Source organism: Azolla caroliniana, unplaced genomic scaffold, assembly GCF_043228905.1.
Source record: "Azolla caroliniana isolate FFs.n. ecotype wild unplaced genomic scaffold, voAzoCaro1.0.p SCAF_2, whole genome shotgun sequence".
Lineage (NCBI taxonomy): Eukaryota > Viridiplantae > Streptophyta > Polypodiopsida > Salviniales > Salviniaceae > Azolla > Azolla caroliniana.
Window position 1 is genome coordinate 1,747,939 of NW_028230437.1, and position 27,088 is coordinate 1,775,026.

At 39.4% G+C, this 27,088-nt stretch overlaps 2 protein-coding genes across 2 annotated transcripts; one reads left to right on the forward strand and one right to left on the reverse strand.

The window, feature by feature from the left end:
- Nucleotides 1–1,740: 1,740 nt before the first annotated feature.
- Nucleotides 1,741–4,089, reverse strand: LOC147867020 (arginine decarboxylase-like). The gene has a single exon (XM_087339836.1). The coding sequence runs from the start codon at nt 3,912–3,914 to the stop codon at nt 1,899–1,901; it is 2,016 nt and encodes a 671-aa protein (XP_087195962.1). The 5' UTR covers nt 3,915–4,089; the 3' UTR covers nt 1,741–1,898.
- An 8,617-nt stretch (nt 4,090–12,706) lies between these two features.
- Nucleotides 12,707–26,897, forward strand: NLP1 (nitrilase-like protein 1). Its single transcript, XM_087339837.1, has 9 exons — nt 12,707–12,836; nt 12,948–12,996; nt 19,829–19,920; nt 20,047–20,198; nt 20,306–20,352; nt 20,484–20,517; nt 20,680–20,846; nt 20,935–21,031; nt 26,530–26,897. The coding sequence occupies exons 1-9, from the start codon at nt 12,748–12,750 to the stop codon at nt 26,703–26,705; spliced, it is 903 nt and encodes a 300-aa protein (XP_087195963.1). The 5' UTR covers nt 12,707–12,747; the 3' UTR covers nt 26,706–26,897.
- Nucleotides 26,898–27,088: the final 191 nt, after the last annotated feature.

Sequence of the window (27,088 nt, forward strand, 5' to 3'; positions counted from 1 at the left end):
TACACAATACCAAATACCTCCAAAAAAAGAAAAAGAACCTCATATCTTAGTGTAAATTATGTGGGTATCCTTTATCTTGACATCAAGTAACAACATGACAAAATCTATCAAATTCTCCAAATATAAAAGGGAAAAGTACCAAGATACCCATGGAAGTTTGTCTATTTCCCAATATGCCCCTGGAAGTTCCAAAATTACCAAACTACCCCTATGTCCAAAAAAGTACACTTTATAAAGTAATTATACACTCAAATCTTTGGTAAATACGGCTAGTTCGGGTCCATTTCTTCCATCTTTGGTAAATAGGGCTTGTAGATTTGAGTGTATAATTACTTTATAAAGTGTAATTTTTTGGACATAGGGGTAGTTTGGTAAATTTGGAACTTCCAAGGGCATTATAATAAATAGACGAACTTCCAGGGGTATCCTAGTACTTTTCCCTAAAATAAATAGATAAAACAAAAATAAAATATAAAATAAACCTTCCTCTCTTTCTCACCATTTGAGGACTCGTATACCTATGGGCTATTTCTATCATACCCCACTCACATGCACACAATCTATTATTCACCTCAAATTCGAACACTATAACAGGTATTTTTGTATATTATTTATGAATGAAGTGTATATGGCCAAGAAACGAAGGAGTTAAATCGTGCAAAACAAACACCTTGCAAAAAACATGTAAAAAAATGTGTCTATGCTATAAAAATGTCATCAAGTGCATCACTTAAGCTCATATTAAGTTGCACAACACCAAACAAGTTAACTACATTCAACTACTTCCCATGGTCCTCACCCTGTAAACTACTTGTATGATACTCTACTATCCTCATATTGCAACTTACCTCTAACACACCATGCAACTAAAAAACACCCAAAAGGTTGAGCTCTTGTGTATGCCTTATTCACACATCAAGACTTAGTGCTTTAAAGTTTGAATATCCCTTTGTAGGAAGGAGACACACATCAAGACAAGTTTTGTACTTAGGTCTTATGGGTCAATATTGGTCTTTCTGCGGACACTAAAAATATCTATCTAGCTATCAAGGACTTTCTTAACTATAATGTTGACCATATCACTCGAACATTCATTTCTCTGGTACAAAAAGACCACAAGTAGTTAGGCGCACACCTAAGGATGCCTAGATGTAATCAGTGTACATTGTCTTTGCCTCACTCCACCACACCAACCCATGATAGCACTTCCCGTCACTACCACCACTGATCCATTTCATGGAAGCTATGCATGCATTTCATGCTTCTAAAACCATTCTCAAAACAACTTACCAAAAGTAAAGCCACCCTATACCATAAGAGCATTATCATTTATCTTAGTAGACCTAGAGCTTTTAATTTTTTCGGTATGGATAACTGAAGTTGCTCATAATGGTAACCATTTGTTAACTCCTAGGTCAGATTTTGGCCTCTATTTAGTATCTCTGTCTTTCTTTCTCTCATAAAAATATACGACAAAACAAAAACACCTCCTCTTGCTGACCTAATTACAATTGTGAGGATTATTATACTGGGAAACACACCTCAGCCTATTACAATTGTGAAGATGAATCTCCCCAGTACCGGTAAACCGTGTTGTGTTGCACCATAGAGTAATGATGCTAATAAAGCTATCAATAAAACCATAGCATTGAAACCTAGTAAATAAAAAGTGATAGTAGCGAACCCCAGCATCACAATACATGTTGGAAACATATAAGCAATATTGATAAGTTGATCGCAAAGAAACGAGCAAAAAAATTTAAAGCAACATACCAACATGTTGTAGGCAACAAAAACGGCATAGCCAAAACTTAATGGGCAACATATAGAGCCAATCACATGCTCAAAAGGAGTGATTCATCATCCCGCTATCGATAAGTAGAGAGCAAAAATCATGGTCAACAGCTGCCGAGAGATAGATAAGTAGACGAGCCAAAGCTAGAGGCCAGTGTTTGTATTACCCAATTTGCAACTTCTTTTTCCTCCCCAAACTTACCTTCCTCGAGACACTTTCGTACCTCAAATGAGAGGCTTTCAAACATAGACGTTGGTTCATACCGCATACTCCTCAGAACATCCGACACCATCTCCCCATCGCTTACCTTAACCACAACAGGATCCACATCCACACCCGGACGGCCACGAAAAATATGAACCACGGGTGGTGCCCCGAACAGATTGTGGGACCCACCCAATGCCTCCTGATATGCCCCTCCAAGGAACATACCCAAATAGTAGGGCTTCCCTTCCTCCAAAGCATGCAGGTTTAAGTAGTTCTTCCTCCTCTTCTTCCCATCATGGCTAACAAATTCCGTTACCTTCCCATCACTATCACAGGTGAGGTCAGATAGTATGGCTCTCATAACAGGCTGCTCTTTCAGCCTATGGAGAGGGACTATCGGAAATAGTTGCCCAATTGCCCATGTGTCTGGCATCGACTTGAAGACGGAGAGATTCATTTGATAGACGGCATTATGGCTACTCTCTTTGGCCAAAGCGTTCTGCGAGAACATCGTTTCATGCTTCTTTTCTTCTATGTAAGCCATGGAGGCTTCATAGAAGGTGTTGACCGAGGCAAGCTGTGTTAGGCTCAAGTACCCTTGCTTGAACAAACTTAGGCTAGAAGCTTTCATTTGTGAGGCATATTCCTCAGCTTGGGCATGCTGATTGGAATAGAGTGAATGACCAAGGCCCCGACGTAGGCAGCCCAAATCTTCAGGAAGGCTTGGGTCTTCCATCTGGAAAGGCACTCCTTTCTCACCCTCCACATATCCAGAGCTTGCTCGGGTTGAGACCACATCGAAGACGAGAACCGAATGGTGTGAAACCAAAGCTCGCCCACTTTCACTGCATACTATGGGTTGTCTCACGCATTTGAGCATGCATGCCTTCTTCAAAGCGAAAACAACCTCATTAGCATACTCTTCTATGGTGTACCCAACCGACATATCTGAATCTTCGCAGGTAGAGCCATCGTAATCGATCCCGAGACCTCCACCAATGTCGATATATTGCAGGTGGGTAGCTCCCATCAAGCTTAGTTCGCAATAGATATGTGCAGCCTCCGTGACCCCTTCATTGAGTACAGAAAGAGCAGGTATTTGAGATCCAATGTGGAAATGGAGTAATCGAAGGCAATGAAGCATCCGGTATTGTTTGAGTTTATGGAAAACTCCCACAATCTGCGAGCAAGAGAGACCAAACTTCCCATTCTCACCTGAAGTCCCACCAAAGTGTCCATCATGCCTGGTATTGAGCTTCGCCCGAAGGCCGATTAAAGGGGGTTCGAACCCAAGCTTTCGGCTAACTTTCATGACAATCTCCAATTCTTCTTCTTGCTCTAGCACAATAATGCAATTCAACCCAATCTTGCCCGCGATGAGAGCGAGTGCAATGTAATCCGCATCTTTGTATCCATTACAGACAAGGAGAGTATTGGGGTTGCTTATATTAGCCTTGGAAAGGCAACCCATGGCTAATATAAGCTCAGGTTTCGAACCTGCCTCGAGCCCGAACGAGTAAGGCTTCCCAAACTCTACAATATTCTCTACTATGAACCTATCTTGGTTGCACTTAACAGGGAAAACACCTTGGTAATGGCTATGGTAATTAAGAGCTTTGATACTGGTCTCAAAAGCAGAGTGAAGACTGTACAACCTATGCTTGAGGACATCGGGAAACCTTAAGATGAGAGGGAAACTCAGATTCTCACCTTGCGAATCCATGAGAGATTTGATGATATCAATTTCTTCGTGGGGTTCGGTGTCAGGGCCAAAGGGGCAAACTGCTACATTGCCAGTCGAATTGATCGTAAAGTAAGGGTAACCCCAAGAGTCTATTTTGTACAGAGTAGAGGATTTTGAAGCAGACCATGGAAACGAGCACGAAGAAGAAGCATATGGAATCGGAGCCATTTCTTTTCTTCCTTGTCTTCGCGGGGAGGTCGAGGATACGGAAGAGAAGGGTTCTTTTGGCCGCAGGGCGCGGCCGAGGCCGGAGCCTCGACTCGATCTTTGCCGAATCGATTTTCGGTGAAGAAACAGAGAGGAGGAAAGGGAGGGAGAAGGGAGAACAGCACAGAGACAGAACAGAACAGAGACAGAGACAGAGACAGAGAAGAAGAAGAAGAAGAAGAAGAAGAAGAAAGATGCAGAATCTCAACCGGAAGAAGAGAGACAGAGACAGAGGCACAAGCAGAGGCAGAGTTTGCGTTTGCGTTTGCGTTTTTGCGTTTGTGGTGGTCTATTTTTTGTTTCAAGCCAAAAATATCGATTCCCTCCTAAAGGCTATTTTCTTTTACCCCAACCATCGCCATCACCATCATGGCATCACCATGACCATGGGCATGTCATGTATGTTCACACATCCCACCATCACCATGACCATAGATTGAGCCATGCGTGATATTCTTGAGATTCGACATCCGTAATATTCGTGGTATTCGAGAATAGAAAATGGCCCTAAGAATATTATAAAACCATTCGTTTACATATACATATACACACATACATACATACACATACATATATACACACATACACAAACATATATATACATATATACACACACATACATAGATACATATATACACATACATATATACATATACACACACATACATATATGTGTACACAGACATACATCAATAATTAATTAACTCATTAATATAATGATTAATTTACTATTAACTAATTAATTCACTTAAACATTAATTGATTCACTAATACATTAATTAATTTACAAATACATATCTTAATTCATTAACACATTAATTAATTCATTGGAAAATATTAGTTAATTAATTAATAATCAATTAATGCATTAATAATTAATTAATTAGGGCTTTGGCAAAACTTAGGGTTTCAGTGAAACTCTGAATTTGTAGCGGACAACAGGATGTAGGATTAGGTAGAGCATGAGAGGGAGTCGATGACGCAGGCCGAAAAGAAGAAATTTTGTCGAAATTAGGATTATGACAGAAATTAGGGTTTTCTGTCGAAACCCTAATTTCTGGCCGAGAACAGGATATAGAGGGAAGCGAGGGTGTAAGTAGCACGCAGAGGGAGTAGGGTGAGGCGTCTTTGCTTCCTGTTGGCCACTGTTCACTCGCTCGTAAATAAAACACAATTTTATTTATTTTTTTATTTTTTTATTTTCAAAAAAAAGAAGAAAACGAATATATTTACGTGTATTCGTATTCCTATTCGTATGGATTCGTGGGGCAGGCCCCACGAATGCGAATATTTCAATCTATGACCATGACCATGGCCATGCCATGTATGCTCGCACAACCCACCATCATCGCCACCATGTTATGTACACATGTCCGCACAACCCAATGGCCATATCCGCATATGACTCTCTCCCATTGCCCCATGTGTCTCACAAACACATATCCACGATACAATCCTTACGTGATCACACCAACCTTTGTCTTGTATCCTCTGGCCCTCCAGAGTCACACCCATGTTATGCACACAATCAGGTCGTCTGGTGCACTTGCAATTGAATGCTTGTAATGAAGTTCCTTGGGTGGTCCTCCTTTACCCTTGCCTTGTATGCTCTCTCCTCTCACAAATTCATGATCCATATAACAACATTGTCGCATCGTCTTTGTGACCCAATATCTGAAACAAGTTCCTCCCATGGTTATGCCTACTTTTGTCTGGTTAGCTCTATTCGTACTCAAACGTCTTTTTATAAGTGATGATCTTGGTTACATTTTTCCTCTTCAAATATTTGCATGGAATCCTCCACACATGGATTCACTTATTGTTCCAAAAGCAATTAGATTCGTTGGCCTATGTCAAGGATCCTTACTTTGGCATCAAAGTCTAGAATCGAGGTCCCTTGTTCATATAGCAATAATAACAATTGCTTCATTATCAATGCTCATAATACAACTTCGTTTCTTTTTTTGAAGATTCACCTTGGTATTAATGGAAAGATGTGGCTACAAATAACTCATACATGAAAACGCAATCATTATACCCACATCAACCAACATGTCGAATAGCAAAAGCCCTCACACAACTACCTTAACAATTGCATTTACACATCTAAAATCTGGATCCTTCCATGATGGGGGGACAGAAAAAAAAAACCACCTAGGTGGAGCATTATCAAGGCTCATAATACAACTCTAATCAATCAAAATACTTATTAGTTGATATCTTCGCTTATATTTGTTGATATAAACACTTCACTAGAGAAAATCAACGTAGAGAAACATACGTCACTGCATAGATAAGGGTAATCATTATGGAATCATGGTTTTATATACATGTGGTTGGTAACAATTCACTACATTTAGTTGGTCGTTGAAATTCTAACAAGGGAAGTGCCTCCCTCTCAAAATGACTAGTCCTAAAGCCAACAGCCAAGGCATCAATGTATTATGAATCCATGCTTGATAAGGCATCCCCTTTCCTCCTTCCAAAGTTGGGTTGGAGTTATACTCAATAGTTGGTGGCAAGGGGCACACCAAATTACTTGTGTAGTTAGATAAAAGCACTCTTTAGGATTATTGTGAATTCGTTCTAATATATGTCCAATTCTATGTACTTCGTAGTTGTTTTCCAATTTCATGATCGTGTTGCTTTTCGCTTCTTAAAAGAACATGGGATATATTGTGTTGAGTTTAAATTACAATGACACTTTTTTTTCCATAAAAATATCCTCCATTGGTATTAACATAAAATGGCCAAAGGCAATATACAAAAAAGTCCAGTATTACAAAGAAAATTGCAACATAATTAACTAGAAAACTATTGAACACTTGTGCAACTTTAACAATCTCAACCAGACTAGGCTCAAGATTTTTGGCCTTTATCACTGGAGTCTCTGCCACATCTATTGCTCAACATTCCTTCACCTAGTTTCTGGTGGGCATATCCTGAAATAAGTGTGCTCCAACATGCAAGATCACAGATAGTGAGCTCACCAAATACTTCCTTGTCTTTCTCGACTTCACCACATTTTCCATACATGTCCATAAAAGCAATGCTAATCAAGATCACCCCTTCTAAAACAAATAGCTTCACCTACAGAAAATATCACCTCCTCCACCGTAGTCTTGCTCAATGCAAATATCGCATTCAGCGCTGCTTCCAAAAGTATCTTTTTAGGGCCACCATGACAGATAGGCCCATACACAATATTGCTTTCTGAACTAATTTTGAGTCTTTTCAAGATATGACATCATTGAACAACTGAATTACAGATGTTAAAACTAGTTTTCCTTTTGTCACCTCATTATTGCTGATAGAATCTACACCTATATATTGTTCATCACCATCAAAAAATAGAGGTAAACAACCCCGTAGACCAATATGATCAACTGCTTCCACTACAATTCCTGATAGGAGAGGATTTCTTGACGTTCTCAAGTGAACCAAGCTTGATAGTATGTTTTTCATCTTGTTAATTGGAATTGTTGGCATGCCAGTCATACATTGCGCAATAATATATCAAGTTGCACATACAACATCGTGAGCTTCTTCAAAACTTGTCAAAAAGCCTTCCTATTATCTCTTGTGTACTTGTATCAACATGTCCAACGAATTGTCTCAACAAGCTTACTCTCCCAACATACATTTCTGCAAATTTCTTTGGTGACTGAGTAGCAACAACCAAGAATCCATTTGATGCCTTAACATGTAAATCAACAGTTCCATTTAAGGCCATGGCATGTTCCAATAGCAACAAAATACAATGACATTCTTGATATGACATTATTGTCTTTCATTGGAATGGCTCCACAAATTCTATTCAGAACTTACATATTGTAACATGTTTGGTATACCTCTTTTTGTCAACGCTTCTCTTGCCCCCCTCAATATGGTATGTTTTCATCCTTGATGTATATTCCTACATGTCCCTCGATGCATCCTTGTATATTGACATTGTCCATGGTATCATATTTGTTTGGTTAGCCGACATCCTCACCCATTTCAATAAATATTTCTTTCCATCACTACTATCAACTCTGAATTCTATTCCTTCTTGATCAATCTTGATTGTGTTAGACCCCAAAAGGATGTGTATTATTAAGGATTGTTACCTCTTTTTCTGGCCCATTTGGAGGATAACCATACCATAAACTTTCCATGACCTACATAACACATATACTCATATAAGAAGCAACATTCGAGAAGGTTTTCATTTCATGTTTTCATTGTCTAGAGATGGGAGGACAATAACGTCTCTCTCCTCGTGTCAACAATAAGACACAAGCCAAGTACAACAACAACTTTATAAAGAACTCCTCCGTCCTGTCCAAAAAAATTACCATATCACACTAACTCGTTGATTTAGATAATATAAAGCATGTTGTTATTCTTGTTTTTGTTTTATACCAATGACTCATTTCACTTTGGCACACGCGCATGATATCATGTACAAAGTTTTTTATTGGGTGTTGGTGACTTTTTTACACAATGCCTAGTTACCACTCTCATTATGGCAATAACAACTATATTTGTAACTTATGTAATCAATATTTATAGTTAGTTTATATATTGTGCTTTATATAACACATAAGCAAGCAAAACATTACTTTTTATGCCTTGTCCAAGTAAAGAAGAAAGCATATGTTGATATGTTTTGACCAAAGTTTTATAGTATTTTTTTAGATAGGCCTTGGAAGATGCTCCACGAGAGAGAGCTTAGCACACAATTATTCACCGTATATGTTTTCCATGTGTATGTTACATGCCTTGATAAAGTTTCTCTACCTTTTTCAACATGGCATGTGATAAAATAACCCTTCGTTTTTTATCATGCCAATGTTGATTAGGTACATTATAGAAACGAAGATTAAAACTAAAACTAGGTAGTTACGCCCAAGACACTACTTTAAAAAGGAGGTTATGAATGTAAAGAATGGAGTGTGATTCTATGCAGCAGAATAGATTAAGGATGTGTGTTATGTGTGTGTGTGTGAAAGAGGAGAGAAGAGAGAGACAAGACAGATAGATGGGAAAATGAAGTACTCAAGATGTATGTATGTATTAACAAGAAGTGGAGAAAAATTACAACGATATGAGCATTACAAAGGAGATTAACCAACACTTTACAAAGTAGGAGGGTGCTTTATATAAGGTCACCCTCTCTCTACACTCTCTTACTAAAACGCCCACTCTCTCTCTAGAACCTTTGGGAATATGGAGACTCATTAGTTATGTGTCATAGAATATGATTCTATGACACATAGTTAACATTTAGAAAGTAGTAGTGACATTTGACCTTTGAGTGCTCATAGATTCTCAAAAGGTGTGTTCACACACTAGACTAAGTTGAGCTTGATTCTCAACAATGAATATGACATGTTTACTTCCATATCGATCCACATGATCCATGAAACCAACAATCCCTTGCATTATACCCAATTATGTAATGGCAATTTCTAAAAGGACAGACCAAAACTAGAGCTAAACTGAAAGCTGGAATAAAAAACCGAGCTTGTTTCCTAGTTTTAGTAATTGGACATTCCATGATTTTGGTTTTGTGGTCAAGAATATGAGCAAAGAGCATTACAAGTGTTATCCACAATAGTTCTCTCCTCATTTGGAGTTACGGAAAGCCAATACAACCTTGTCTCACTTAGATATTCCATGAGTTTTTTTTGTGGTTGATTGAAGAGCTTTTTCTAAGGTTGTTCGTGATCATTCTCTCGTTGTTAAGAGTTATTGAAAGCTAGCACAACTTCATTTCACTTGGATCTTCAACTTGTTTGGTTTTCTTGTTGAGACAAACAAACTTAGAGCATTCCTAGTGTTGTCCACGATTATTGAAAGTTTGGACAACATTGCCTCCTTTGGATCTTCCATGAGTTTGGTTTTGTGGTTGAAGAAAATGAGCTAAGAGCATTCCTAGTGTTGTTCTCAATATTATTGTCCTTGTCGAGAGTTATTGAAAGCTAGTACAACCTTGTTTCGCTTGGATCTCTTTGCAAGTTTGATTTCGTGGAAGAGCAAAGCACACTCATGGTATTGTACATGATAGTTCTCTCCTCATCAAGAGCTACTGGAAGGTAGTATAATCTTGTCAAAATGATTGAAAATCGTGCTTGATGATCTCATATGTGAGGCATTCCAATTTGACATCTTCTTATGTTTTTGTTATATTTAGATAATTTATAGGTCACATGTTATTCTTTTATACTCAATATTCAACCAACTCCCAAAATTTATTTTCAATTCACAAGAGCATATGCCCATTATTGTGAGATACGTCTCACTTGCCCCTCCATAAGTGTTAGGACTTGATAGAGCATGACCCTATGTCAATAACCACCAATACTTTTCCCCATATCGAGGATTGATGGGATTGTAATAGTACTTGAACTCAAAACTTTGTTGGGTTTCCAACGTGGATAAATGAGTAAAAGATGGGCTCATGGTCTATTGCCTCTTCCTTTTTTCTATGTACAAACTCGAATACGCTTTAACATTCTATATTGCAAACCATTTATTTGTGCCATGGACATGGTTGGAACTTGGATCAAAGAAAAGTGCTTTTGTGGATTTTTATGTGGTAAGCATCCAATTCCCATGTGAACTCATGAAGGTAATTTCAAGGCATTTTCCTTACTTTCATGGCAGAGTTGGAGATAGAGACATAGGGAACATAATATGAACTAACTTCACTCACAAAACTTATTGAGGCTTCTGAGAGACCATACCAGAGAAAGTTGGCTTTAGGACTATTGTATATTCCTTTTGTCTTTCTCGCGCACTATGTATTTGTTAGTGTTAGTGAGGTTTGAAGACCTTGTAATGGAGTGCAAAGGTTGAAAAGCCCAACACTTACACAAATCTATTTGAAACATATGTCGTCCCAAAATAAAGACACATAAAAATTGATGAATATGTGTTGAATGCTAATAAATTAAAAGGAAAACATAAAACTTGCTCCTCTTATAGAATCCCCATAGTACTTTCAATAGTATCAAAATAAACTCTTGATCAAAATGCAACCGATAATGCTAGTTTCTCCTAAGATTCAGTGCTTAATGTGAGACAAAATTCCCACTTTCTATTATTATTAAGGATGTCTCATACTATATTTATCATATGTTTAAAACTAAAAAAAAGACACTTTAGATTTCAGTCTTCAAATTAACAATCGGCAATGGTTCGAGAGGGTCAAAACCGAACTGTTTAAGTTTTTTGAAACCTGAACCGAACCATTACAAAAAATTCAAACCATTAAGCCATTAAACCGACAAAACCACGGTTTCGGTTTTCAGCTTAGATCAAAATTTAAAAATTTTAAAAATTTAAAAATTTTCCTAAAATGTGAGAATAAGGCATGAACGTTTAATTTTTTTGAAACTTGAACTGAACTAAACCACAAAACCGTAAAACTGAACCATTAAATTTTTTTCAAACCGTTAAGCCATTAAACTGATAAAACCGCGGTTTCGTGGTTAGGTTTCGGTTTTTAGCTTAGGTCAAAATTTTAAAATTTTAAAATTTTCATTATTTAAATTTCAAAAGTTTAAAGATTTTCCTAAAATGTGAGAATAAGACATGAAAATGAAAAGATTGTTTAAAAACAATTTAAATGTTTTTTTTAAATAACAAAAAATAAAAACCCGTTAAATCGTTGAAACAGAACCGTTAAGCCGTGGTTTCGTGGTTTGGTTCGATTCAAACCAAACTGTTGCCGATTGTTACTTCAAATAACACGTATCCTTCTTGATTGTTAAATTGAAGCATACGATGCTTTGATAAATGCAGCAAACTTCACACCCTTGTTACGAGCCTCCATTGTTCAAATGAGAGCTTCAACTTAACAATAAATTTGAGCCACAAATCAAGAGGAAATTTTAAGTAAAAGTAGTGAGCCTTGATTTAAAAAAGTTGCCACCTCGGGGATATCTCCTGGTGGTAAATAATGAAAAGGTAGCCCAGTAGAAATTGATTTCTTATTAAAACAAAGAGAGGGTTTCTTTGAGCTCTACTCATACAACATGTAGTTTCAGATGGATTCTAATAAGACAAGAGTCAAGACAAAGAACAAAAATCTTTAGGGAAAAGGACACTATAGACTCCAATCACATAAAAAGCAACACCATGCGACACAAGAGAAAGAGTAGGATGTAAGAGTTTATGGGTTGGACACACACACAAGGTGTCATGAAGAAAGCGTGCATTTCAGGGGAAAGTAGCAAGCTGAACTCACACAAAGGGGCAACGCAAAGAATGTATTTAGAGAGTGTATTTTTAGCATCCATAGGGAGGCCATATATAGAGAGCGTATTGTTGGAAAGCTAGAGGCTTTAGCCAGTACAAACATGATTTCTCTCGGCCCTGAATGCCAAAATAGACCCCAAAACCCCGCCTTAGCAGCTATGAACCACATCTTGTGATTTAGCACTGAAAAGCGGGATGTCGAGACATGAAGAAAGAGAGTGGTATTTCAGGGAGGCATATAGAAGGCGGGAGACAATGCAACACGAAGAAAAGAGTGAAGTTTTTTAGTAGGAGGTGGGAGCTATAGATAGAGAAGGCGCGGTGCCGGCCCTAGGAAAAGAGTGCGATTTTCTGGCAAAGTGCTAGCCGTGTCCGTGACTGCGCCCAAAGAATTGACAATATGTATTGCATGGGGTACCTACAGCTACTACCAAACAAAATGAATGAAGGGCCCTCTTGGACTTCATTCAGCTCTGGGAAATGATTGATTTTTGTTCCCGAAACCACACACATTGGATTATGTGAAAACAAAAGAGATTATTTGGCTATGGCGTTCTCTGATCGCAGCGTCACGGTGGCTTCTCTGCAGTTTGCTTGCACCGACGATGAAGACACGAACATCCAGGTCGCTGAAAGGTTTTGTTATCCTTCTTCTTCGTACTCTTTCTCTGTAACACACACACATCTCTAATATGGCTAGATAGTAACATTCAGTCTACCCCCTCATTGTGATTGTTGTTTCCCCAGGTTACTGCGAGAAGCTCACGGAAAAGGTGCGCAAATTGCCTTGATCCAGGTATGCGCTGATGAGTTGTTTTCATTACACTCTCGAAGAGACATTTGTGTTGGTTGAGCTTATCCTTCAACATATCGTGTTTAGTTTAGAAAAGAAAGAAAGAGACAAAAGCAAAGGAATTTGTGTCCTGATGTTAGAAAACGATGAACCAGAATCTGTGCATATTCTCTTGGTACCAGAGTGTATCCATCTTATGCCTTAAAGAAATATGAGAAAGCACATTTGTTCAGTAATATACATTGGTAGGAGGGAGAAAAATACAGAGATCTCTTCTATTTACATGAGGAGAAAGTTCCTCTTTATAAAGGCCAAGATCTGGCCGTTGGGCTAACTAGCTGTTGAAACTAACTAGCCGTTGGGCTAGCTGTTATAACTTTTAAACATTCTCAACACTCCCCCTCAAGGTGGGCGAAAAATATCCACTAAGCCCATCTTGTCACACAAATCTAGTAAGACTTACTGGCCCAAGTCCCTTTGTAAGACAATCTGCTACTTGATGTTCAGTAGAAACATGACTCAATTTTAATATTCCATTATCAAGCTTTTCCTTGATAAAGAACCTGTCGATTTCGATGTGTTTGGTCCTATCGTGCTGTACCGGATTGTTGGCAATGCTGATTGCTGACTTATTGTCACACCACAACATCATCTGATTTTCTTGATTCACCTTTAGTTCTACTAGAAGAGTTCGCAGCCATAACATCTCTGCAACTCCTATAGCAATAGCTCTATACTCTGCTTCGGCTGTTGACCTTGCTACTACTGACTGTTTCTTACTCTTCCAAGAGACCAGATTGCCTCCAACAAACATACAGTATCCTGATGTGGATTTCCTGTCACCAGCACAACTGGCCCAATCAGAATCACAATAGCCCTCAATGTTAAAATGACCATGTTTTCTGAAGATTAATCCTTTCCCTGGGGCACCTTTGAGATATCTCAGAATATGGTACACTGCATCCATATGATCTTTCCTCGGATCATGCATGTAGCGACTTACCACACTTACTGCAAATGAGATATCTGGACGGGTGTGGGTCAAATAAATCAGCTGACCTACCAATCTTTAATACCTTTCACGATCAACTTTCTCTCCCGCAAGTTCAGTTAGCTTAATCTTTTGGTCGATTGGAGAAGCTACAGGCCTACAACCCAACATTCCAGTTTCTTTGTGAAGATCTAGTACATATTTCCGTTGAGATAGAACAACTCCTTCTGCTCCACGAGCTACCTCAATTCCAAGAAAGTATCGTAGCAATCCTAGATCCTTCACCTCAAACTCTTTACCCAATTGCATCTTCAGTTGGGCAATTTCTCTTTCATCGTTACCCGTGATAATTATATCATCCACATACACAACAAGCAATGTAGTATGCTCCTTATGTTGTCGAAAGAACACTGTATGGTCTGCATTCGTCTGTTGGTATCCCATACCCACCATAGCCCTTAACTTGTCGAACCAGGCTCGAGGAGATTGCTTCAGCCCATAAAGCGACTTCCTAAGTTTGCAAACCTTACCTATTGTTTGAATTGTACCGAAACCTGGGGGAACATCCATGTACACTTCCTCCATCAATTCTCCATGAAGGAATGCATTTTTTTATATCTAATTGATGTAATTTCCAATCCTTATTCACTGCTAAGGAAATAAGTGTTCTAACAGTGCTCATCTTCGCCACAGGTGCAAAAGTCTCATCATAGTCAATGCCATATGTCTGACTATATCCTTTAGCCACCAATCGTGCCTTGTATTGATCTATTTTTCTCTCTAGGGTCTGTTTTATTGTAAACACCCATTTGCACCCAACCGCCTTCTTTCCTGGTGGTAGTGACACAATCTCCCAAGTTTTGTTCTTCGCAAGAGCTCCGAGTTCTTCTTGCATGGCTGCTTTCCATTTTGGATCTTCTTTAGTAACCTGCCAACACTTGGGTAAAGTCTAATGATGCAATGAATGCTCTATGTGTAGCTGATATGTTAGAATAAGAGATAAATTGAGCAATATCATGAGGAAAACCATAACGATCAAGAGGGACCCCTGCATTACTGCGAGAGGTCCTCCTAATCTTGATAGGAGAAGGAGAGAAAATCATATCACCTGTGATTTCTAGGTTCGGGAGTTCTGTAGGTATTTCAGAAGTCGAGGCAAGTCGGGACATGGAACTTGATGGCACATGTGGTGTTGAAGACGTGTTCACATTTCTGTCTTTCTGCCTCCTCTTCCTTGTATACACCTTTAGCTCCCACTCAGATTGAGTCCCAACACATATAGGCTCCTCGTCTTCGTTTCCTTCTTCTTCCGTACCTCCTACGCTCACTTGTTTCTCAACTGATGTAGGGATCAACAAAGGAATTGATCCTATTTTTAGCAACCTCTCACAATTATCTCCTTCCCTCATATTTTCAGTCTGAATTAAGTCATCAAAGGGTGAAGTTACCCCTTGTTTATAATATGGCTCTGACTCTCTGAAATGCACATCCATGCTCACAAATAATCTCTTCTCTACTGGACTCCAACAAACATAGCCTTTTTGTGTGGCAGAGTATCCCACAAATACACATTTTACAGCTTTAGGATCAAGTTTTCCTACAGATGGTCTATTGTCCTTTACAAAACACACACATCCAAACACCTTCAAAGGAAGGATTCCAGAGTTATTGCCTTGCAACAACACACATGGAGACTTCCACTCCAATACTCTAGAGGGCATTCTATTGATCAATGTGGCAACCGTCAAAACTGCCTGTCCCCACAACTGCTTTGGGACATTCATAGAAATCATCATGCTTCTCGTTACCTCTAGAAGATGTCTATTCTTCCTCTCTGCATACTTTGTTCCATTATCAGACCTCAACACTTTTACTATTGCACCATATTGAGTTTGAACTGCTCTATGAAAATCTTTAAAACAAGCAAATACTTCATTTTTTTTTCTCATCAAATATAACCATGTCACACGAGAGAAGCAGTCAATGAAAGAGACAAAATATCGATATCCATTAATAGAATTTGTGGGACATGGTCCCAAACATCGGAGTGTATTACATCAAATGCATGGGAACTCCTATGACCTGAACTAGCATATGAACTTTTAGTAAGCTTACCAAATTCACATGCATCACAAACAAGTTTTGTTTTATCCGCCTTTTCAAAAAGGTGTGGATACACCCGACTCAAAATGCCATAAGAGGCATGTCCCATGCGTTGGTGGTGAAGTATTAACAAGTCCTCATAACTCATTTTAGATCCCCTTACATCTATTCCCTCTACCATAGATGCTAATGCTGAATTCAGCCCTTCACGATCCAAATACCATAGTCCACTATGCCATGTGCCAGTCCCAAGTCTCCGACCTGTCCCTTTCTCCTGGAATATCACCTTGGGAATATCAAAAGAAACAACACATTTTAGTTGGTGTATGATAGAACTTATAGATAATAAGTTTACTGGGAAAGAAGGAGCATGCAACACATTAGACAATGTCACAGAGTCGGTACATTTTAATGTACCTATACCCACTACAGGTTGTGTAGTACCGTCAGCAATTTGAATGCTTTCTGGCATTGCTAAGTGAGTATACGAGGAGAATTCACTAGCATTACCTGTCACATGCCTAGATGCACCAGAATCAATTATCCATTCTGGTGCAGAGGCAAGAGTATTTGTGTTGCTAGTACTTGTGGCTGAATAAGCATAGGTGGCAGTGTTACCTCTTGACATGAATGAAGTATCATCTGCGGCTCTTTGCTTCCTCCTATGTATTTCTAAGAGAGCTTGATCCTCTTCGGTGAACACCACCTTAGTTCCTTCCTCTTCTTTTGCTACCATCAAGTTTGCTTGGTAACCTCCTCTTGCACCTCTTCGGCCCCCTCGACCACGACATGAATGAAGTATCATCTGCAGCTCTTTGCTTCCTCCTATGTATTTCTAAGAGAGCTTGATCCTCTTCGGTGAACACCACCTTAGTTCCTTCCTCTTCTTTTGCTACCACCTTTTGATCCTCTTGACATGAATGAAGTATCATCTGCGGCTCTTTGCTTCCTCCTATGTATTTCTAAGAGAGCTTGATCCTCTTCGGTGAACACCACCTTAGTTCCTTCCTCTTCTTTTGCTACCATCAAGTTTGCTTGGTAACCTCCTCTTGCACCTCTTCGGCCCCCTTGACCACGACCTCTAGTTTGTCCACGTCCTCCATATTCTCTCTCCTTAGATGGTTTAGGGCAAGCATTCTTGAAATGACCAGCTTCACCACAATTGTAGCATTTTCGATTTTCACTTCCACTTGAATTTGACACCATTAGTGCCGATCGCACCCCTGGAAGTCTGGTAGTGTCAGAGAGTAGCTTCATTCTACTCTCCTCTTGTATCATAGTCGCGATTGCCTCATCAAGTGTAGGAATTTCAGCCTTGGCTAGAAGAACTGCCCTTCTTTGATCAAATGACGGATTGAGATGTTTCAAAAATTGCATAGTTCTTCTTTGAGTAGAAATTTCCTTGCTCTTACACTGAGGATCATTGCACACTGTAACAGGCAAGAAATGATCGTATTCTGCCCATAGGCGCTCCAGCTCTATGGCATATTCCTGAATCATCCTATCTCCCTAGCAAACAACATCTATCTCCTGCTCGATTTGAAATACTCTCATGTTGTTTCCCCTCCTTGCATACGTCTTTTGCAATTTCTCCCATATCTCCTTCACACTTAAAATTCCATCAACTGTTGTGGCGATTGATGGAATCATGGAGTTGAGAAGCCACGTGTACAATGACATGTGGGTAGCTCTCCACGCTTTCCATTCATTGCTCGTTTTGATAGGAGGCTCTTTCTCTTCTCCCGTAAGGTAGCCATCAAGGCTTCTCCTCGCCAAGGCACCTATAATCCGACGTGACCAGCTCAAGTATGTGGCTGGTCCATCGAGTTTGAACTCAATTGGGAGGAGTTCAAGTCAGGGTGGTGGTTGTATTCCTGTCACACCTCCAGATGCTACAATCTCAGCCTGTTTTATGTATTTCACCAATGTTTTCACCTCATCTTCGTTCAATTTTGAGAACAAATCATCAATCTTGTCAAGTTGGCCTATCTCTGCTTTCCTCTTTTGACTTTTTTCCCAAGTCACCTCTCAATCACATAGCAATGTCATCCCAAATGAAACAAAAAAAATCCCCCTTTCCTCTCTTGAATGCTAGGATAGTGCTGTTCCAATCACTGTCATACCAGCAGAAGGGTAGATCTAGGGTTCTGCAGAGGGTAGATCTAGGGTTCTGCAGAGGACAGATCTAGGGTTTTGCAGAGGGGCGGATCTATGCTCTGATACCATAAAGAAATATGAGAAAGCACATTTGTTCAGTAATATACATTGGTAGGAGGGAGAAAAATACAGAGATCTCTTCTATTTACATGAGGAGAAAGTCCCTCTTTATAAAGGCCAAGATCTGGCCGTTGGGCTAACTAGCTGTTGAAACTAACTAGCCGTTGGGCTAGCCGTTATAACTTTTAAACATTCTCAACATGCCTTCATAAATACATATGGTCGAAGTGATGAACCATGTATCTATGTATATTCTCATGGTGGTGAAGTCTAACCCCCACAATTATGATGCCAACTGCCTGATTGAAAGAAACAGTCCACCACAATGTTTATAACGCGCGGATGAACATAATTTGAGATTGCATGCCCCTGCTTATTTCTCACAAGAGTGGTGGAAAACAGACTGATCATACACCTCTACATCAAGAATTCTTTTTCGTGCATTCAAGTAAGATAGTTAGATGGGAAAGAGACTTAGAGAGAAATATCTATGGTAACAAGGAGTCAAAGTAAGATGAAAGAAATGAGAGCTTTTATACTGCCCTTGCCTGTGTTGGGTAACAATGTTGAATTGATGGTTCTTGTGTACCTAATTTACCATCAAACCTCTCCCTCTCAAAGGTTCGGTTAAGGACATAGCTAGAAGGACATGTGAGGAGATGAAACTCAACCCAACAGCTTGATAGCTCAAATGGTAAGAGTTATCTGTTGCAGAGAAAGAGGTTCCAAGTTTCATACCCATTGGGCGTGGTTCCCAAAGCTTGGATGTTGAAAAAACAAGATTTGGTGGTAAAAAAAGAATCATGATAAGGCAACGGATCACAAGGGCATGCAGGAGGCCTACAATGACAAAAATCGATTTGGTCATCAATTGTAGAGTCTCCATACCGAATCATGATCACAAGGGGGGGGGGGGGGGAGAACAAATATCTGTGTGTGGGGGACAATAAAAGAGTAAATGGCTCACAAATTCTAGAGAGGAGGGTTGGAATCCGAGGTATAAGTTTATATTAATTAATACAATCACATTTGGTTTCCATTTGAGTATGTTTTGTGCGGAGTATTGAGTCATAAGCTAATGATTTAATATATTATATAAAAGCTTATTCAATGATATCTCGTGGTCTACTAGTGAAGTTCATATAATCTATCTTGGGTTCAAGACCTAACAATATTAACGAATCATTTTCTCGCTGCTCCATCCCCACTTTCAGATGGGGGCCTGCTTCTTGCCCTGAAATGTGCTACGTCCACTTCACAACAACGTTACAATTATGTAGCTGACTATGATGGGCATATCCATGACACGTTGATGTTTGTCAATCGTAAGAAAGAAAATGAGATATGTAATGGTAAAATAGATGATATGATGTATTGGCTAGGTTGTGGGTAGATTTGTTAGAAACATCCTCAGTCATGCAACTCTTTGTTTTGTCTTGGTGATTCATTTTTCGTGTGATTTTCTCATAATCCAAGGCTGACATAGTTATACTCACGACAGAACTTGTACCTTATATTTTATAGGAGCTATTTGAGGGCTACTACTTTTGCCAAGCTCAAAGAGGAGACTTCTTTTCACGAGCCAAACCACGAGATGGGCATACTACAATTGAAAGGTTCCAGGGAGTTATCTTTTGTATAGCACCAGAATGTTAAGGAAGATAGTGTTTTTTCACATTTTATATTTATATGTTTATCAGTGGACTAACTGCGTAATGCTGTATGCTTCTTTCTCTTGTCAGGATACAGAAATTGGCGAAAGAGTTACAGATGGTGATCCCTGTAAGCTTCTTTGAAGAAGCAAACAATGCACATTACAACTCGGTGGTTGTAATTGATGCAGATGGAACAGATCTTGGATTATACCGCAAATCGCATATACCAGATGGCCCAGGTATGTGTGGAGAACCATTCTTCTGAAGTGTATCAAATATATATCTCATTTTATTTTTAAACATGATGTATAGTGTTAGTATATTACCAAATCTTCTGCTGTTGTAGGTTATCAGGAAAAGTTTTACTTTAACCCTGGGGATACAGGCTTCAAGGTACGCTTTTGGAGATTATTGTTTTTCTTTGTCTGTTTCACAGTATTCTTAAGGTTTTGAATAAGAAAAATACATCCACCCACTATAGTCATGTGTATGGATTGATGAACCTTTTCTATTTTTGGAGTCAGGTTTTTGCTACCAAATATGCAAAAATTGGTGTAGGTAATTTAATCCCACTTTTGTTTAATTGATTCTTAATTATGTCAACAAAATTTATCACCTTCTAAAATCTGACACACGTGTGGATGCATATCATGGACCATAATGTCAGTTTTTTTTAATAGGCTTGGCATCTTTTTTACTTATGCAGTTGTTATTGTATAGGAATATGCTGGGATCAATGGTTCCCAGAAGCTGCTAGATGCATGACATTGATGGGTGCTGAAATTCTTTTCTATCCAACAGCCATTGGCTCAGAGCCACATGATTCTGGTCTTGATTCATGTGACCATTGGAAGCGAGTGATGCAAGGTCACGCAGGTGCGAATCTGGTAAGTTGTGTTATGTGCAGCTTTTGGTTCCATGTACTTATATGTTGGTGAAGGGTTGGAAATAACATATGTACTTCTGTGAGACCAGGTACCCTTGGTAGCATCCAACCGAATTGGCAAAGAAGTCATTGAAACAGAGCGTGGTCCAAGTGAAATTACATTTTATGGCCACTCTTTTATTGCTGGTAATATGTCGATTGTTTTATTTATCAATTTTTGTAATGACAAAATGCACAACGGTAATATTATTAAGTACTCCACTAAGGCCGCAAAACATACATGAGGCAGATGGTGTATCTAGCTATGTTTCAATAATAATGACATGTTGGGAATAAATGGCCGCACTTTTATTAGTGCATGAGTGTGAACACACTTGTAGCACATTTTGACTTTATATACATATGTATATATCTAAAAACCAAAAAAGTGGTACACTCTTTGTACCCAAGATAACGTGCATCTCTCTCTCTCTCCCTTTGTCTCTCACTCAACGCTCTCGCTCTCTGATTGACCTAAAACCCTAATCTTCATGCTGCTCTTCAAACTGGTATTAGAGCGAAGCAGGTTAGAGCAAGTCACGTTTTTTTTTCCGCCAAGCAGATCATTCTTTTTTTGTAGAGCAAGTCACGTTTTTTTGCAGAGCCGGTCACGTTTTCTGTAGAGTAGGTCACATTTTGACTGTGTACAGTAGAAACATCTTGTAGGCTTTGATAGTGTGGATCAATTTTCTTTTTCGCTTGTGGGTGTTGTATAGTGCATGTACAACAGATATTGCCACTGAAAATTTATCTGTAGATTTGAAATTTTCTGTTTTTCAGTGTGGCTATATATCGTTGGTTGGTACTTGTTTGAGAGTCGAGGTTTGTTTTTTTTACTTAAGTTTTGGACCTCCTTATGGGCTAAGAAATCATGACTGGCAGCAGTGACAATATCCATCTTATGCACATGAAGAAGGTTGAGGGTGCACATAATTTTGTGGTATGGAAAAAGCAATGCTACAACATCCTGCTGCAGAAGAAAAGCACGCAAAGCCTATTAAAGTCAAAGGGGTGAAGCCTACAGATATAGACCAAGATGATTGGCAAGAGTTGAACGAGCTTGCACGCTCGACTATTGAGTTGTCAATTTTTGATGCCGTACTGTTTAATATTAAAGGTTTGGACACTGCTTATTCTATATGGACTAGACTAGAGGAACTGTATGCCCAAAAGACAACAACTAACAAAGTTTATTGGCTTAAGAAACTTATGGATTTGCGCATTAAAGAGGGCACACCCAGGTCAACTCATTTGAGTGAGTTCAATTTCATTTTCAGCCAGCTGGTTGCCTTAAAAATCATCATTGATGATGAGTTTAAGGCCACGTTTTTATGTTGCACCTTGCCAGAAAGTTGGGATACTTTGAGGACTGCTATGAGCAATTCAAATGCGAAGCTTTGTTATACCGATGTAGAGAGTTCTCTACTCATGGAAGAGATGAGTCGGCAGAACAATGCATCCAATAAGTCCTTTAGTGCGTTGCATACTAGGGGTAGGTCACAACAGAGAGGCAAATTTGATAGTTATGCCGCAGTAAATCACGTGGTAAAGATGTAGAATGCCATCACTGTGGCAAAAAGGGTCACTTTAAACATGATTGTTTCAAATGGAAGAAAGAGAAAGTAAAGGGTAAGAAGACAAATGATTGCATAGAAGAGAAGAGAGACATTCAACCGAGGAAAAGCAATGCTAAAATTGAAGAGGTGAATGTAGTCACTCATGACAGTGATAGTGGAAATGATGTACTCTTTGTCTCTTCATGCCATAGAGAACATGCTTTACTTGTAGATACAGATGGTGACATGCACACTTGGATACTCGATTCTGGTGCTTCTTTTCATGTCACCCCTCATCATGAGTGGTTTTCAGATTACACAAGGGGTCGACATGGTGTTGTCCATTTTGGGGACAAGATGGACAACTATGCATGTGAAATTTCAGGTATTGACATTGTGCAATTATAGTTTCAGCATGGTTCCGCTTTCACACTTCAACATGTATGGCATGTACCTCAGCTCAAGAAGAACTTGTTTATCAAAGGGCAGCTAGATGATGATGGATTTCACACCACCTTTGGTGATGGGAAATGGAAGATTTGTAAGGGATCTAGAGTTATTGCCAAGGGTAGTAAAAGTGATACTTTGTATTCTCTCCATGTATCTAATGTGAGTGACCATGTTGTTGCCGTAACCAAGCAGCCAAGTGTTTCTTTGTGGCATGGCCGGTTGGGACACATGAGTGAAACTGATATGAAAGTACTTTCTCGTTTGGGTTACTTGCCTTGTCTTCGTTATGCTGATTTTGAGCATTGTGATCATTGCACAAACATCTCATAAAAAGTCTCTTTCGCTGAAATCTTCCTCGCTTGAGTTAGTACATTCAGATGTATGTCAGATGCCATGGCTATCATTAGGGGGAAAGAAATACTTGGTCATTTTTGTCGATGATGCTACACGGAAGGTATGGTTTTACCCTATTCGTAGCAAGGATGAAGTGCTTGACAAGTTTCGAACATTCTTGGCATTAGTTGAGAATCAAATTGATAAGACATTTAAGTGTCTTCGCTCTGACAATGGTGCGGAATATGTGTCCAACGCCTTTCAAGCATTTTGTGACAATAAAGGGATAAAGAGGGAACTCACTGCCCCTTATAATCCACCCCAAAATGGAGTTGCAGATCATATGAATCGAACTATTCAAGATAGGGTCCCTACTAATGGTGGGGAATATGTGTCCAAGGCCTTTCTAGCATTTTATGACAATAAAGGGATAAAGAGGGAACTCACTGCCCCTTATAATCCACCCCAAAATGGAGTTGCAGAGCGTATGATTGGACTATCCAAGATAGGGTCCTTACTATGCTGTCTCATGCTGCGTTACCTCATGGTTTTTGGGCAGAGGCTGTTATGACAGCTGTTCATGTGATTAATCAGTCACCTAACAGGTCTTTGGGAGGGGGAATACCTCAAGAAGCGTGGTCGGGCAAGCCGCTTTCATATGCTCACTTGAGAGTGTTTGGCTGTGAGGCTTTTGTGCACATTCGTAAAAAATGCAACAAACTTGAGCCAAAGTCCTGCAAATGTATTTTCCTAAAATTCGGTGACGAGGGTGAAATAGTACGCAACAATGATGTTATCTTCTGGGAAAATCGCATGCATAAACAACCCGAAAAGACCAAAGAAGTATGTAGGGTTGTATTCCGAGAAGAAATACCTTTTAGACAGAAAAATGTGCCCACTGTACAGCAGCAAACACCTGCTGTAAACTTACCTTCAAATGCAGAAAATGAGGCTGGAAATTATCAGCCAGCCTTTGCCCATAACGATGAGCCACCAAATGTGCAGGAATGGCTAGAACAGCAAGCTGTTAATGCTGATTTGCAAGCTGAAATGCCTGGACAGCAAGTTCAAAATGATGATTTGCAGGCTCAAAAGCTACCAAACAATGAGCATTGGGTTAGGAGATTGCCTAGAGTTACTAGACAGCCTGACAGATTTGTTCCTGATGCAAACAGTTTGGCTGACTATGTCATGGTGACTGATTGTGGTGAACCGTCTTGCTTCAAGGAAGCAGTGGACAGACAGGACAAGAAGAAATGGTATAAAGCCATGTTGTCAGAGATGGAATCTCTTGAGAAAAATGACACTTGGGAATTGGTGCAGTTGCCTAAAGGGCAGAAAACACTTCCATGCAAATGGGTTTATAAAATGAAGGTAATTTCTGATTCCTCACCAAAGTACATAGCAAGATTGGTTGCAAAAGGATACAAGCAGGAATATGGAGTTGATTTTGATGAGATCTTCTCTCAGTTAGTCAAGATGACTACATTAAGAACCATTTTGGGCTTAGTTGCAGCTGAAGATATGGAGCTCATACAGATGGATGTGAAGACTATCTTTTTACATGGCGATCTGCATGAAGGCATATATATGCAACAGCCTGAAGGTTTTATGGCTGAAGGCAAAGAGAAGATGGTTTGTAAGCTCAAAAAGAGTTTTTATGGGTTGAAACAAGCACCAAGAGAATGATATCATAAATTTGATACATTTATGGAGTCTCAAGGTTTTCGTAGAAGTCAAGTGGACCACTGCTTGTACACCAAGAAGGCAAGAGATGGTAGCCTGATTATCTTGGTTTTGTATGTTGATGATACGTTGATTGCTGGCAAGGATATTCATGCCTTGGATTCATTGAAGCAAAGCCTTCATGGCAGCTTTGATATGAAGGATCTTGGTGATGCAAATCACATCCTTGGCATGCAAATGCTCCGAAACCGGTTGAAAGGGGTACTCCTATCTCAGCAGGAGTATATCTCTAAGGTTTTGCATTGTTTTAATATGGAGGGGGGGAAAACAATTTGGGTTCCATTGCCTCCATATTTGAAACTCAGTGCAGAAGACAGCCCTACATCTGTTGATGAGAAGGCTGAAATGGCTAAGGTTCCATATGCCTCAGCTGTTGGCAGTTTGATATATGTGATGGTTGCTACACATTGCAGTGGGAGTGGTTAGTAGGTACATGGCAAATCCCAGCAAAAAGCATTGGGAAGCGGTGAAAGGTATTATGAGATACCTCAAAGGCATAAAGGACTTGTGCATTTGCTTTGGAAAGCATAAGGCATCTGTCGTTGGTTTTACAGATGCGGACTATGCTTGTCACGTGGGCTGCAGAAAGTCTACTTCTGGGTATGTGTTTACTTTCATAGGAGGAGTGCTCTCTTGGATCTCTGGGCTACAGAAGCGTGTTGCATTGTCTACTACAGAGGCAGAGTATGTTGCCACTGAGGCATGCAAGGAGGCTTTATGGCTTTCACATCTATTGAGAGATCTTGGCATTACAGAGTTACCTATTCTTCATTGTGACAATCAGAGTGCTATCATGCTAGCTCGGAATCCCGTCTTTCATGCAAAGACGAAGCACATATAGGTGAAGTATCACTTCATCAGAGATGTACTTGACAACAAGAACATGGAGCTTGTCAAAGTACATACAAATGATAATCCTGCAGATCTTCTCACGAAGGGTCTTCTAGCTGAGTGATTTGCTCATTGTCAACAGACGATGGGAGTTGGATAGATGTATGTAGTTCAGCTTTGTACATACTTGGACTTAGCTGACTTTTTTTTTTCCTCATGGCACATTGCCTTTAGGTGGGAGGTTGTTGAGAATAAAGGGCCATCGTGCCTTTTATTAGTGCACGTGTGTGAATGCACTCGTTATTGGATATATATATATATATATCCAAAAACCCCCCAAAAGTGGTACACACTTTGTACCCAAGACAACGTGCATCTCTCTCTCTCTCCTTTTGTCTCTCACTCAGACTCTCTCTCTCTCTGGTTGACCTAAAACCTTAATCATCGTGTTGCCCTTTGTGACATTGTATGGATGGCTACCCACCGTATTGCACAGTTATTGTAATTAGTATTTGCTCTCTTTAGAGGGTGCTTCACCCATCCTTCCTGTGATGAGGCTGCTCAAGTTATGAATTGTACAAGATCGTAGATCATTGTGTTCAGACCGATATTATTTACCCATTTTAATAATAGTAATGTGTGCACATAATGATAATGGTAACTGTAGAGTACATTTAATTGTGAGGCACATTATCAAAACATGTGTATGAAAATGATTTATCATTTCAGGGCCAACAGGAGAGTTAGTTGCCACAGCAGATGAAAACAAGGAAGCAGTACTGGTGGCAAAGTTTGACTTGAACATGATCAAAGAACAAAGATATAGTTGGGGGATTTTTCGGGATAGGCGCCCCGATTTGTATTCAGTTCTTCTTACATCGGATGGGAAACTACTATCTTCCTAATAAATCTCTACGGCTTCAATATGATTTGACTTCTTTTTTTCAAATTCCCAATCCTTTTCTACAACTTCATTTGTATATATGTAAAGCTGATTAAGAAGAGTTTCTCAAGCAATTCTCTTCTTTTCAGTGGTGAAGGAAACCATAAACTCACTGGTTTCTCTAATTATTATTAAACGGAATGTTTAGCCTTAATGTTCTCGCAACATTTTTAAGGATATATATATAAAGGTCACCCTACTCTTTCGAGCTGAAGCATGTAGATGATGTCTGCCATTTATTACATGGGTAGGTAATGTGGAAGATTTATGTTCATCTGCATTAAGGTTTATGTTTATCTGCACTATGATACACGAAAAGGTACAAAAGTTTCTTGTCGAATGAGA

Coding starts and splice junctions, on each gene's coding strand:
- LOC147867020 (XM_087339836.1), bottom strand. CDS start 3,914: ATGGCTCCGATTCCATATGCTTCTTCTTCGTGCTCGTTTCCATGGTCT.
- NLP1 (XM_087339837.1), top strand. CDS start 12,748: ATGGCGTTCTCTGATCGCAGCGTCACGGTGGCTTCTCTGCAGTTTGCT. Junction 12,837..12,947: donor AACATCCAGGTCGCTGAAAG/GTTTTGTTATCC, acceptor TTGTTTCCCCAG/GTTACTGCGAGAAGCTCACG. Junction 12,997..19,828: donor CGCAAATTGCCTTGATCCAG/GTATGCGCTGAT, acceptor TATATTTTATAG/GAGCTATTTGAGGGCTACTA.